This window comes from Argentina silus, assembly GCF_951799395.1.
Source record: "Argentina silus genome assembly, chromosome: 9".
In the NCBI taxonomy this organism is placed as follows: Eukaryota; Metazoa; Chordata; class Actinopteri; order Argentiniformes; family Argentinidae; genus Argentina; species Argentina silus.
Genome location: NC_139663.1, coordinates 13428517 through 13443516, shown reverse-complemented (window position 1 = coordinate 13443516; position 15000 = coordinate 13428517). Strand labels below are relative to the sequence as shown.

Below are 15000 nucleotides of genomic sequence, written 5' to 3'. Positions count from 1 at the left end.
GTTGGTGGAGGTACCAGCGGGGCATTGGATATGTTTGACCCCTTACCAAGCGGTGGTCCGACCAGGAAGACCCCCGAGTCGTTCCTCGGACCCAACGCTGCTCTGGTCAACCTGGACTCTCTGATCACCAAACCCCCCCAGCCTGCCCCCCTGGTCAACCCCTTTCTCCTGGCCTCCGCAGGTACGTTGGCATAGACTTTACACACACACAGAATCACACACACACACACACAATCACGCACACACACAGAAACACACATACACAATCACACACACACAATCTCACACACACACACACACACACACACACTCACACACACACACAATCACACGTACCCCTACTTACTAACACGTACCCCTCTGAGCCACTCTGAGACTAATCTTCCTCCTCCTCCCCCCACAGCTGCAACCACAGCCCCTGCTGCCGCGCCCCAGGCCAACCCGTTCCAGCTGACCCAGCCCGTCCCGCCCACCCTCAACCAGATGCGCGTCAGCCCCATGCCCGCGGGCTTCGGCAGCATGCCCTCCATGGCCGATCCCATGCCCCTCTCCTCCCTGAACCCCCAGCCCGTCACCATGGCGCCCCTGGCCGGCATGGGCCGCATGATGCCCGGGATGGGGGCCGGGGGGATGGGAGGCACGGGAGGCATCCCGGCCTCCATGTCCATGCCCCAGCCCCTCATGAGTGGAGCCATGCCCCCACCAGCGGGCACGCAGCCCCCAGGGACCAACCCCTTCCTGTTGTGAGGAGGTGGAAGGCAGAACCCCCCGGGCACCCCCCCCCCCCCCCTCACCCCTCCTCTCTCCTCTCTCCTGTGCTACAGACTGCCTAGTCCTGTGTGTTCCAGACCCATTCACTATGACCAGACTTCTTGGAGTAGCACTGGTGTTTACAGTTTTTATATGGGCAGGAGATACTGTCTCTCTGTCTCCTCCTCTCCTCCCTCTGACACACGGACCCCCATCCCCCCCCCCCTCCCTCCCTCCCTCGCTCTCTCTCTCTCGCTTGCTCCTGTCCTCTCCAGCTCTCCACGATTCCTTCCTCTTTTCCACCGTGGAGGTGTGGAACCTTGAGGACGAGAGCGCTCCGTCTGTCTGTTCTAACGCTTGTCTGTCTGTTGGTCTGTCTGTCTGTTGGTCTGTCTGTCTGTCTGTTGGTCTGTCTGTCTGTTGGTCTGTCTGTCTGTTGGTCTGTCTGTCTCTGTCTAGGAGAGCAAATCTCATGTATTCACTAAAGCTAACCTTTTATAACCCCAACGAGCTGTGTGTGTGTGTGCGTGTGTGCGTGCGTGCAGTGCTTATACACTGTGTATTCCAGTGGGCTTGTGTTTATAGGGATGGGGGTCGGGGGGTTGGGGATAGGGGACACGTGTGTGTGTGTGTGTGTGTGTGTGTGTGTGTGTGTGTGTGTGTTACTAAACAGGGATTTTGCACATGCTTTGTTTTCCGTGACTGTTGGCTCACCGTTAGTCCTTAGCTGGAGAGAGAGGCCGACCGTCTCACCGGTCGCTCATACCGGCCCCGTTACCGGTTACCCGGTTACACAACTCTGTGAGGTCACTTGGGCTTAGGCCTCTGACCTGCTCCGACCTTCCAGATGAACTTTGACCCCTGGGGTTGATGGAACTCCTGTTGCGCGCATGCGTGTCTGTCTGTGTGTGTGTAGTGTGTGTGTGTGTAGTGTAGTGTGTATCTGAGTGTGTCGGGAGGTAAGGGCGTGTATGCATATCAGCTGTTCTGTACTGCAGACAGACAGACTGGAGAGGGGGGTCCCACACACACACACACACACACACACACACACACACACACACACACGTGTGTGTCTCAAATGACACCCTACTACCCCATCAACTTCACTATAACATCACAGAGGTCATCTAGACATGTGATCGGTATTCCACTGCCCAGCTGTGTATAGCCACGTTGTCACGGTGATGTCTGCAAACCCTCCACCGCCTGGGGTTCCCCTCTCCAGGTGTCTGTGGGGTTCTATCTGTTGGGGCTTGTGGGAAATGTAGTTTTAAGTGGGGTCAAAGGGAAATGTGAGGAACTGGGAGTTGGAGGTGAAAGTGTCCCCTTACCACAGATCTGGGGTCAGATCGCCCTAACGCTAATCTCAACCTGAACCATTCGGAAGATGAGATCATATCTGACCAGGAACCAGTGGTTAGGACAGCTTGTCTGTGTGTGTCTGTGTGTGTCTGTGTGTGTCTGTGTGTGTCTGTGTGTGTCTGTGTGCGTCTGTGTGTCTGTGTGTCTGTGTGCGTGTGCGTGCGTCTGCGTGCGTGTGCGTGTGTGTGCGTGTGTGTGAGTGAGATCGTGTCAGGTCTTTTAACTCACTGTTAGTACTCGTGTTATTACCAGCAAGTCGTTAGTCAGTTACCTGTGCTCCTGTCACCTGTCCAGATCTCTGGAGCCCCCCAAGTGTACTTTAACCACCAGGCCTGTCCGGCCCCCCACTCAAACCTGCTCACCACTTTATACGCTACTCTCTGTCTCTCTGTCCATAGGTCAGGTATTGGTGGGGGGATTTTGACAGTTGTGTGTGTGTGTGCGCGTGTGTGTGTGTGCGTGTGTGTGTGCGCCCACATTTTTTTTTTTTTTGCAGGGTTGTTTCCATAGTGATCCTTTTTGCGTGGGGACAGGGTTGATGGGTGTTGTTACCGTAGCGATGGGAGCTTAACAGGTTTTAAAGAGCACGGCAGAGCCGCTCGGCATCGTGGGACCGATTTGGGCCCAGAGTGGATTTACAGTAATCTACCTGCAAGATGATTAGCCATCAAACACTCGCAGGGTAATCCCACACACACACACACACACACACACACACACACACACACACACACACACACACACACACACACACACGGCAGACCTGGCATCATTGTAAAGTGTTTATTTGTTGTTTATTACAGTAGCTATGTATTATTTTACTCCTTGATGTAAATCCATAGTATAGCCTTTCAGTGTTTCTGGGCTCCGTACTAGCTAAGCCATGTATCACTCCTCTCTCTCTCTTATCTCTCTCTTTCTCCCCCCCCACCCCCCCTCTCTCTTTCTATCTAATGGTTATACAATACTACTCTACAAGCACAAGCAGCATCTCTCTCCAACTGTTACCAAAGTCACGGACTGTGATTTTTCTGAGGAGATGTTGTTATTAGTGGACTAAACTACCATCCTAACATGTAGATACTCCCTCAGTTATAAACCCTAATTCTTCCTTAGGACTCACCTATTGTTTTTTTTTTTTTTTTTTTTTCGTTTTTTTTTTTTTTTTCTTCTTAAATTTGTTGAAATCACTGCCAATCTACTGCGTGTGAAGGGGTTGGTTGGTTCGTTGGTTGGTTGGTTGGTGGGTTTGTATGGGGTTTCTCTGTCGTGGTGTGAGCTAGGAGGTTAGCGCCCTCCCCTGGTCTGTTTGTGGTATTACAGCTGAGCCACAGGACCCTTTCCAGACCCTCATTATAACTCAGGCATAGGGGAGGGGGGCAGCTCCAACAAGGTTATGCTTGGGGTCCTGAATGATTGATTGGGATGATGACAGACCAGCATCACTTAATTAAATATGCAAAAATTGGATTTAAAAAAAGGAATTGATTCATGCTCGTTACGTGTTGCGCAAAACTGAAGTTTTCGCAACGTTGTTCTTCAACGCTATGATATCTAACTGTCTGTTACAGTCTCCGTGTAGCTCCTCCTCCTCCGTCACCACGTACTCGCTATGCTTTTATCATGGAGGAACTAACGTTGTGGACTTCAGCATAAACACCATCATCATCATTGTTATTATTTTCCACGTTACTGTCTCTGTGTCTGTATATTGACCGTCTCATCATCCTGGGAGCAGGCTGCTTTTTTATGGGTATGTGCTCAACTCGTTGGCATTATAACTGTATAATATAATTTATCATTTGTACTATTGTAACATATTGTTCTGTACCTTTATTCTGTGTATTGGTTTTTGTAGGAAAGTCACATGAACAATGTGGTATTTTAACGCCATCTAAAACCGCAGCCAGTGACACAACAACCTGTAGCTGCAATGGTCAAAAATAAAATGTATCACTTCAGTTCTGGACCTCAGTGTGTGTTTGTCTGTCGTTATGCTCATGGTCTAAGTGTGTGTGTTGGTCACAGTCAGATAAGATCGATATGAAGCTCTGGTAGAGGCCCATTAGAAGCCATGAGGAATCGGTTTGGAGCCAGACAGACCTCTGCTCCAAGTCTTTCTTTGAATCCTAGTGCCCTCTCCTGCCTACTTCTCAAAACACGTGGGAGGAGATGATCAGGAGGAGGAGGAGGAGGAGGGGGGGGGGGGGGGGGGGATCTAGGATCTTCACCTCTAATGTGTTTTGAGGAGACAAGACAAGACATGAGGAATCAAGTAAAGACTTGTGAGATTCATTTTGTGGAGTAGAGCAGAACTATGTCTGGTCCCAGGCTAATGAGGAGTCCCCTCACCCCACATGGAAGCTTACACACAGGGGAGGCTAGTGGAGGTAGAAATCGGAGGACAGGCCCATTGTAATGCATGGAACAGGAACGGAACGAGGAATGATATCAAACACGTGTTCCTGTAGTGTGAACCAGGGCATGGTGACACACTGGAACAGGGCCAGAGGCAGACACACTACTAATTATCGAGACATTACACAACACAATATGAAATACAGTACAAATTTATTATAAATATAAAGATACAGAAGACAAACAGCAGTCATAAACAGATAGTTGACACTACATATTGTAACACACACACACACAAACAAACAAGCAGTTGGTTCAGGATGACAAGCAGTAGGCCAGCCGTTTGCTATGACACATACGAGTCTGTCTTATCAATATTAGACAATCACTTTCTACAGTACATAATCACACCAGGACACTTTCACACAGTCTTATTGTAGTGTAGTCTCTGAACACCTGTAGTGTAGTGTAGTGTGTGTGTGTGTGTTATGTCCTGTATGGTTGCTCTCCTGTTGGCAGCCCTTTTGTGGAGGGGTGTGTGTGTGTGTTCTCTGTTACATGTGGTATGGCTGCTCTTCTGTTGCCAGCTCTGTTGTGGAGGAGTGTGTGTGTGTGTCTGTGTGGTATGGCTGCTCTCCTTTTGCCTGCCCTGTTGTGGAGGAGTGTGTGTGTGTGTATGTTCTCTGTCTATGTTTTCTGTCTGTTACTTGTGGTATGACTGCTCTCCTGTTGCCAGCCATGTTGTGGAGGAGAGTGTGTGTGTGTGTGTGTTCTCTGTCTGTTACGTGTGGTATGGCTGCTCTCCTGTAGCCAGGCCTGTTGTGGAGGAGTGTGTGTGTGTGGTCTCTGTGGGTGTGCTGTTGTATCCCAGCCTCTTCATGTCTTTGGTGACGATGTTGAAGGACAGAGTGACGAAACCCTGGGACCGCACCCGCGTCACTGAGACACAGAGATACATGAGTTACACACACACACATTAGTTACACTACACACACACACATATTAGTTACACCACACACACACACATTAGTTACACCACACACACACACATTAGTTACACAACACACACACACACACACTCACACACAGAGACAGAGACACACACTACCTTCTCTCCCCTCCCCCTGCGCCACCACCTTGGGATCCGTGTACTCTGGACGCCGTCCCAGCAGCCAGCTGGAGAAGACATGAGAGAACACACACGTTATCATAACACACTCAGACAGTTGGAGAACACAAGAGAGCAACACACACACACAAACACACACACTCATAAAACACACTCAGCCAGTTGGACAACACAAGAGAGCAACACACACACACATTACCATAAAACACACTCAGCCAGTTGGAGAAGACACACGCACACAGAGCCAGTTGGAGAACACAAGAGGGAACAACACACACACACACACACATCCAGTTGGAGAACACAAGAGAGAACAGACTCAGGGTGTGTTTGACCTGATGGCTCAGGTAAGGGAGAGGGCTGCTTTAGAGTGTGGAGTAGAGAACAATGAGGACAGCCAGAGGATCAGTGCTGGAGGGTAAACTACAGCAGCACTGTGTGTGTGTGTGTGTGTGTGTGTGTGTGTGTGTGTACTGTCAGGGGGAAACTCAGCCAAAGTCGTGCTGCCTGTTCCAGACCCGTTAGCCTACTCTGACTGCATACTGATATACACTGATGCTTCATACTGATACAAAGCACGTGCGCGCGCGCACACACACACACACACACACACACACACACACACACACACAGAATAGTTTATGATTTTAGACATTGGCTTACAACCCAGACCACGCCCATTAGATCTTAAAGCGGACGTGGCAAATCAGCTTGAATATCTGAGCTGCAGTGCTGCAAAGTGTCGTCATCAGACACAGGCCAGCCTGTCTGAGGAGACCAATCAGACACAGACCAGCCTGTCTGAGGAGACCAATCAGACACAGACCAGCCTGTCTGAGGAGACCAATCAGACACAGGCCAGCCTGTCTGAGGAGACCAATCAGACACAAGCCAGCCTGTCTGAGGAGACCAATCAGACACAGACCAGCCTGTCTGAGGAGACCAATCAGACACAAGCCAGCCAGCCTGCCTGCCTGCCTGCCTGCCTGCCTCTCCTCTCTCTCTCTCTCTCTCTCTCTCTCTCTCTCTCTCTCTCTCTCTCTCTCTCTCTCTCTCTCTCTCTCACACACACACACACACACACACATTACCTTGTGAATTTCTGTAGTCTTGAAGTAGATTCAGGAACGAACATGGGGATAGTTCTTTTATGTCTGACAAACAGGAGAGTAATTTCACATTAAAACACGTTCTATGGGTAGGCCCTCATACTGTAGTAGTTTACAACCAGTGGAGGCTGGTGGAGGTAGAAATCGGAGGACCGGCTCATTGTAATGCATGGAATGAAATGAGGAATGGTATCAAACGTGTGTCCTTTGTCATGCATGGAATGGAACGCGTGTGTTTGATACCATTCCTCATTCCATTCCATACATTACAATGAGCCTGTCCTCCGATTTCTACCTCCACTGTTTAGAAGACATAAAGTTTAGTGGAGAAAAGATGAGGAGGACAAGGAGAGGAGGAGAGAAAAGATGAGGAGGAAAAGGAGGAGAGAAAAGATGAGGAGAAGGAGGAGAGGAGGAGGAGGAGGAGGAGACAAAAGATGAGGAGGAGAAGGAGAGGAAGAGAAGAGAAGAGCAGTGTAGAGGAGAGGAAGAAGAGGAGATACTTACTGTCCAGGGGTGAAGGGGATGTGTGTCGCTCCATAGCCTCTCACCACGTCATTACCAAACGTATCAGGACCATACACACTCACCACCATCTGAGGCCCTGGGAGGGAGGGAGGGAGGGAGGGAGGGAGAGAGGGAGGAGGAGAGGTGTTAGACACTTGACAGTGATGACATGACAGTGTAGATTAAATGTTTTGGGTTCTCAGGATATTAGAATGTTTAACTTTGATACCGATACACTTTCAGCATCACGGTACTCCATACCAATACGATTCCACGTATATTATTATTTCTATATTTAGTTTAGTTTTCCCTTACATTTATGGGAAACTCAAAGTAAATACACCACACTAGGCAAAAAACTATTACCTAATTAAGTATTGTGTGTATCTTTTTTTAAAATCTGAAACACTCAGTCATAACAAGTGTACATGTGCAAGTGTGTGTTGCTCACATCCAAAGGGGTTGGTGCTCTTGAAGGTAATCTCCAGGGGGAAGTTCCACACCAGGTTGTGCGGAGACTCGCCGCCTTTTGACGTAATCTGAGATATACCCTCCTCAAGCCCCTATAGACGCATATAGAGCAGAGGGAGAGGGAATTGCAACGTAGCTAAAGGTATATTTTATTTGTAACACCCTCTTCCTTTGTACAGTCTCAAAGTGCATACAGCTGAGTGCATTACTAGTGATGTGTGCAAGCGCTAGGTAACTACTTGTTGAATGGTAAGTATAGCTGCTATGGGCGAGCACATGCTTCTGTACTGAAACACATTCGTCGTGATCCAAAATCCAATATATACTGAAATGCATGGCACTCAATGCAATGTAAGTCGCTTTGGATAAAAGCGTCAGCTAAATGGCATTTATTAAATCGATGCTGTCAGTCACGGGTCAGTTTAAAACTCACTGAGGTGGGAGCCCAGTCGTGCCCGTACACAAAGCAGTATTTGCAGTACAGGTCGTCGTATTCTGGAAACTGAAACACAAACAGAGCTGAATTTAACGGAGGAAACGAAGCCTGTTTTAAAGAAATTGAAACATTCACTAAAACGTTCCTCAAGACAAGCCAGTCACGCAAAGTGTGTATTAGATAGTTAGCTAACGCGTCACTCACATTTGCTCCCTCTATTTGTCCGTTTATCATGAGGAGAAACACCGATGGGTTGTTTATAGCCATCCCCGCTTCATGCAATAACCTCTGAATTCAAAGGTACAGAGATCGAACGACTAATTTGACCCAGTTTGGACTATAATTGCCTTATCTCTTCGCTATAAAGCTAACTGGCTAATTTGTTTAGCTAATTCCAGCCCGTTGCCAGGACGCTTTCCCTATGGCTCGGCGTAAGGACCAAAACTAGTCATGGAAGCTTTTGGGAAACGCACGGTGATCTTAGACTTGGTTCCACTAGGTGGTGGTGGTTTACTCAACTCCAAGTCCGCTGGATAAGGTTGGTGTGTCCGATGGTCCTCAGTCCTTCTCACCCAACAACCTTGAACAATTATTGCCATTCACACAATGGCATTCATTCACACAAAAAAACAGTCTGAGGGTAATTGCTTTGACCATTTATTTTTCATGACTATTTCCTCTTGTTGTTGGGAATGACTTTCATCATTTGATTTACGTTTAATATATTTTCTGGCTATAAGAATCACAACTTGCCCCTCTATACCACCAATATGTTATCCGTCGACTGTGTAGGCTGTCTTTCTCCACCCCCACCTCTCTCTCAATTAAATTCAACAAGCTTTATTGGCATGATAAGACATTTCGCAATGTCAAAGTAAACATAGGCCTATTTACTATTCAATAATGACAAAAAGGGAAATGGCGATATCAAATGAACAATAGTAGTACATTCCTGTTATAACAGGCAAGCTACTAACAGTTTTGTTTGTTTCAGCAAGTCCAACTATTGTTCTTCCTCACCTCTTCTTAATAGTGGCCTTGCTCCAAGCTTGGCACCTCAATTCGACTTTAAAATGTGTAGACTGACTCCAGACGTGTGTAACTAGAGTTGCGTGAAAATATATTTTTTATATACTTATGACGATACCCTGATCTTCCACTAGATGGCAGTATGGACGAGCCTGTGGTACCTACTGTCTGAATGTAATGTACACGGCTGTAATCTGTTGCTGCCGAGATGATTGCCCTATCAGTTTGCAACTCCTCTACCTTTCTCAACAGGTCCAGTTTGGCCTATCACCTTGATGGGACTCACATTGTCTTGCGATATGCCCAGATTTGCCGCATGCAAAGCAGACAACACTTGTACACTGCCTAACTATATTCACTGTCTCAACACAAGCAAAACAGACAACCATTACATTGTTTCTCTCAGCGTTTACAATGTCTTACTATGTGTCCACTCGCCCCGCGTTCAAAGCAAACAATAACTCCATCGGAGTCATACGGTGTGGGTCTCTCCCTCCTTGACTTTGTTTCAATTGGTGTATTGTATCCTCTGTGCTTCCCTTCATTCTCTCCTACAACTACATTGATTCCCTGTCCCCAAAAGCAGCTACAGGGTATAGCTTTCAGTTGCTGTGAATTTTCTGACAGCAGTGTTGTAGACTTTGGTCATTTGTGTCACTATGTGTCTGTGTATGGGGTGTGTGAATCTGTGTGTAGTGCAAGGGTCTGTTGTGTGTCGGTGCTGCTCTGTGCCCTCTGTGCTGACTTGAAAATGGGGTCTCGCTGAGTCAAATTTGGTAACCCACTGTGACAGCCCAAAGCCTCCCATAATCTGGATGCATAAGCTACAGGGTTCTCATCTCTCTCCATCCTGACCTCACTGATCCTCTCCCTGTCAACTGAAGGAATAGTCACAAATCTTTCATTGCTCTCTGATCTGTATTGCTGTCCTGCACATTATGCAGGAGCGCATTGGCCAAAGCATGATGTAGACAAGCCGAAAGCATTACATATGCATCAATATTTGTCAATATCTGATTGACTATAGACCCTGATGGTGACTATAGACCCTGATGATGACTAAAATCTACAGTGGTGATTCTATGGGACCAAAGCTGACGACACCCTGATGGTGAAGACACCCTGATGGTGACCAGTCCCTGATCTTCCACTAGGTGGCAGTATGGACCAGCCTGCAGTACCTACTGCCTACCCATGGGCAGTTAGAGTGAGAGGAGAGATGAGGTGGGGATCCAACCGTGACCCTGCCATGTCACAAACTTAGGAGGGGTAAAAGTGCCTGTCCTTTCCAAATATCATAACACTACTGTATATACACATGAACTCAAATAACACGTCAGTAAGATGTAATGTTATACCAATCAGCGATAAGTTACACATTTTTGCAAAAAGCAAGGAGGAAATCCTATGTGACTCTGCTCTGCCTGTAAACATTCCTGGGCCTTCTCCCAGACAGTCAGAGCGCTGTGTCTACGATAGATCCTAGTAGTTGTAAGTTGTATTGTAGTTGTAGTTCTATAGTAGTTGTATTATTTATCTTGTCTCCCGGGAATTGGCCCTATACAGAAATCCCGGACCAGCCCTCTGTCTAACAGGTTAGATCCTCAGTCTAAAGGGTCTTACCCTAATCGGTTTTCAAAGATAGACTCAGGCTGGTGTCGAATAGTTTCACCCTGCTTCAGCCGTCTACTTCCCACAGTTTCCCCTGCTTCAGCTTTCTGCTATGCTCCGTAAACGACCCACAAATCAGAACAGGTTGTCTGTTTGAGAACAATAACCTATTTTAGAAGAGATACTTGTTTATTTCTGGTATGGGGGGTGGGTAAGAGAAGAAGAAGAAGCAAATATCTCATCACATTTGTTAAAACTTGGTGCTCTCATGTACACATTTAGAGTCTGTTAATATATTAAATTATGCCTATTATCACCATTTGAATTCAGCCTAATAATAAATATTAGTTTAATAATAGTCCAGTGAACACAATGACAGCTCTACCAAAGATACACATCTTGGATTCATTAACGGTTGACATTGATGGGTTTTATTTTCAGTTTCAAAGGATCCAGTGTGCAAATGCAAGATGGGAGTCCGTCATTAGTGGGCTTGCATCAGCAAGTCAAACTCTTGATATTCCCATTACTTCATTTTATTAGTGGGCTTGCTTTAGCAACTATTGTTCTTTCTATTGTCCCTACTGTTCTTTCCTATACTTACACTGTACAAACTTGAAATTTCAAAACATTGAGATCAATGGTGGAATGTTGATGTAGGTCAACACTCTGAGAGTCTCATTTCTCTATTGTCACTGCAACTAAATACAACAGGAGACCTGCAGAACATATTCTTAGAATGATTACACAACACTCTTGCTCTCTTGCACTCTCTTGGCTACCAATTCTACCCTATTACAAGCACTCTCAATCACTCAACCTACCAACTGTCTACCTACTCCACTGAACTACCCCAGGCTGACCTATCTATCTATCTATCTATCTATCTATCTATCTATCTATCTATCTATCCTCCAACCTTCTCTCATCTACATACTTGCCTATATGCTCCTCTGACCATCCAACTGTCTGACTTTCTTTCAACTACCCAGCAAATCTGTCTATCGTCCAAACCATCTTTCAACTTTTTCTACTACCAAAATAAGCCCACAAAGTAAGTTTATTTTTCTAGTTTCACATGCTGTCCCTAATGTTGGGGCAGCAAGCCATGTATCTGGCTGCCAATTTGGAGACATGTTTCTCCCAATAGATACTGGATTTTTTGTTTGTCTGTTTGTGTGTCAAAATCGTTCTATTTTATTTGGGGAAATAATGTTGCTCATATTTCTGCATCATTCGTGCAGTGTAGGAGAAAGAGAGTCTCTGTTTCTAAGCTTATCTATCTTTCTGAGGGCAGAGTGTAGACAGCCTGTCCTCCCTGGGCAGCCTGGTCTGCCTGTGGCTGCCTGTTTCTACTGCCAGACTGTGCTTGTGCTCTCTCTCTCTCTCTCTCTCTCTCTCTCTCACTCTCTCTCTCTCTCTCTCTCTCTCTCTCTCTCACACACACACACACACACACCCTCCCTCTCCCTCTCCCAGCCTTGCTCTGTCCTCCTGTCAGTGTCAGCTGTGTCAGACGGGACCAAGCCCCTGGGTTCTCTCTGACCTTTCCATCATCCCACCCTCCTCTCATCTCCTCTCCCTCCATCTCTTTCTCTCTGTTCTCTAATCCCTTTCACTCTGAGGGCTGCTGTGAAGCAACTCCAGTCCCTGTCTAGAGAGCAACAGGGTGTGTAGGCTTTTAATCCAGCCCACCTCTAACACGCCTGATTGTGAAGGAAAATGAGGACCACAGTTGATACTTTGACTGCATAGTTGGGATTTTGTATGACGTGTATTTGTGCAGGGCTGGAACAAAAGACTGCACTGAGGACCCCTGGAGCTGGAGTTGCCCGCCCTGCTATAGACATGTCCCTTTACCACATATAGAGAGACTTCAGGCCCCAATTTGCATGTGCAGAAATTGGTGAAATTGGGACGCAATGGGAAATCATCCAATGGATGTTTTTAATACTGCGTCTAGCGTTTCCATTATATGCAAATGCATTTTCAGACTGTTTCTAAAAAACTCTAATTGAATCCTTACACTTTTCTCAAAACTATTGTTAAAATCAAGCTCCTATAAGCAAACCATGCTGTAGAGTATACTCTTGAGTTGTAAGGTAATTTTTTGCTCTGCTAAGCACTATTTTCCGATATCAAATTAGGGCCCTGAGACTGGTGGTGAATTAACTGAGTCATGCACTGAGTGAAAAGCTTCTCTTCTTAACTTTCTCTGCATAACTTGTTTAGCAGGAGCACGAATGCAGTGTGAGACTGACAGGCAGGGTCCCAGACTATGTCATGGTCTACTTTTACCCTTCAACTAAGCAGGTCAAAATGGCTGCCTGCTTGGACCAATCAGAGCATCTCAGAACATCACTGGACATCAGAGACCCATTTAAAGCAGTGTTGAGAGAGAGAGAGAGGGGGGGGGGGAGATAGAAAGAGAGAGACAGACAGAGAGAGAGAGCAGAGTGTTCTCTTGTATAGCCAGCAGCATGTAGACAAATGATATGTAAGTGCAGCATCAAGAGACAAAAGAGACAGAAGGCGGAGAAGGAAGGCAGAGAGAAAGACAGTTGGAGTTTTAACACACCTTTATTGTAGTGAGGGAGAGAGAATAGTAGAGAGAGAGTAGAAAGAGAGAGAGAGAGAATAGTAGAGAGAGAGAGTAGAAAGAGAGAGAGAGAGAGAATAGTAGAGAGAGAGAGTAGAAAGAGAGAGAGAGAGAATAGTAGAGAGAGAGAGAGAATAGTAGAGAGAGAGTAGAAAGAGAGAGAGAGTAGAGAGAGAGAGAGAGAGGTGGAGTAGAGAGCAGTGGTCTGAGTATAGCCTACGTACGCCACCTCTGTGCCTCCCCTCAGCACCTGATGACAACCCAGCAGAGATGAAACAAAACACATTTTGCCTAACAAATTACAATTGATGAGTAGAATATGTTGACTCATTATTGTCTCACTCCTAGGCAGACACACACACACACACACACACACACACACACACACACAGCCTGTGTGAGAGACAGCAATGACATGATGTGGTTGAGGTTCTTCTCATTTTGTGGCTAATGGGGTGTGACCATACCTTCACCTGAAGAGAGGTGATGAGGGTGGGGAAAAAAGGATGGGGGGGGGGACCTAACAATAGTTGTGTGTGTGTGGGGGGGGGATTGGAAGGAAGATGGAGAAGGGAAAGAAGGTAGGAGAAAGGGCGGGGGGGAGTGTTTGCTGACTGTTTAGTTGTTTGACTGGTCTATTGATGCTGTTGTATTGATGCTGTTCTTACGCATCACTTCTCTACACGCTGCTGGCAATACAGGAGAACACTCTGCTCTTAAACTGCCTCCCCCACACACCCCTCTCCCCCCCACACCCCACACACACCCCTCTCCCTCTCTCACACACACACACACACTCTTTCTCTCTCTGCCTTCTCTCTCTCTCTCTCTCATTTTGTGTACAATAAAGCTGTTATACCTCAAACGCTCTCTCTCTCTCTCTTTATTTTTCACTTAGTGTAGTGTACAATAAAGTTGTGTTAAAACTCAAACTCTCTCTGCCTTCTCTCTCTCTCTCTCTCTCTCTGTCTGTCTTTCTCTGTCTTCTTTGTCTGCCTGTGAGGCGGGAGGTTAGGGAGACATATTGAAAAAGGAGGGAGGGAGGGAGGGAGGGAGGGATGAAGGGGAGAGAGGAGGAGGAGGGCTGGGAGAGGAGGAGGAAAGGCTCAGAGGAGCATGAAAGGATAGAGATAAACAAAAAAGAGAGAGAGAGAGAGAGTTGAAGTGTTGGCTCGAGGCAGCAGCCTTCCAGACAGTCCAGATCAGACTGAAGTGTCCAGACACACACCAGAGTGAGGAGATCAGCCAGGCTGAGCGGTCGATACACCTCTCTACTGTCTCTGTTTCTATGGGGTCACTCTAGGATCATAGTTTCATAGTTCTATGGTCTCTGGAGTCCTGCCCTTATCCAAAAGCTATATGTGTTTGTGTGTGTGTATGCGTGCCTGCTTGGGTGTGTGTGTGTGTGTGTGTGTGTGTGTGTCTGTCTGTCTGTCTGTCTGTCTGTCTGTCTCTGTCCCATTTTGACTCTCTGCCACCCACTTGGAGAGGGACTGAAACTACACACCCTATTCTTATCTCCCTCCCCCTCCCTCCCTCCCTCCCTCCCTCCCTCTCTCCCCCTCTCCCCTCCTCTCTGTCTGCACCACTTCCCAGTCCTCTATGGAATTGTCAGCCGTCTGTTCTAATGAGACTG

General features: G+C 47.0%; 2 protein-coding genes across 4 annotated transcripts in view; one reads left to right on the top strand and one right to left on the bottom strand.

The window, feature by feature from the left end:
- epn2 (epsin 2) overlaps positions 1–1332 on the top strand; it is a 17935-nt gene extending 16603 nt beyond the window's left edge. For all 3 annotated transcript variants that reach the window (XM_083677099.1, XM_083677100.1, XM_083677098.1), the window contains exons 9-10: positions 1–181; positions 404–1332. The exon at positions 1–181 is cut by the window's left edge and continues 29 nt beyond it. In XM_083677099.1, coding sequence (XP_083533225.1) covers positions 1–181; positions 404–747 — 525 coding nt within the window. In that variant the 3' untranslated portion in view covers positions 748–1332. The remainder of the gene's footprint in view (positions 182–403) is intronic.
- A 3337-nt stretch (positions 1333–4669) lies between these two features.
- On the bottom strand, positions 4670–8525 carry b9d1 (B9 protein domain 1). The gene is made up of 7 exons (XM_083676567.1): positions 8330–8525; positions 8123–8191; positions 7670–7781; positions 7219–7315; positions 6694–6756; positions 5582–5649; positions 4670–5412 (listed from the first exon to the last, which is right to left on the bottom strand). The coding sequence occupies exons 1-7, from the start codon at positions 8390–8392 to the stop codon at positions 5255–5257; spliced, it is 630 nt and encodes a 209-aa protein (XP_083532693.1). The 5' UTR covers positions 8393–8525; the 3' UTR covers positions 4670–5254.
- Between the last annotated feature and the right edge of the window lie 6475 nt (positions 8526–15000).

Excerpts from the sequence above, each read along its gene's own strand:
- b9d1 (XM_083676567.1), bottom strand. The coding sequence starts at position 8,392 with ATGGCTATAAACAACCCATCGGTGTTTCTCCTCATGATAAACGGACAA. Across the intron at positions 7,316-7,669 it reads GAGCACCAACCCCTTTGGAT|GGCCTCAGATGGTGGTGAGT; the intron begins GTGAGCAACACA and ends CCTCCCTCCCAG. Across the intron at positions 6,757-7,218 it reads ATCCCCTTCACCCCTGGACA|ACATAAAAGAACTATCCCCA; the intron begins GTAAGTATCTCC and ends CCTGTTTGTCAG.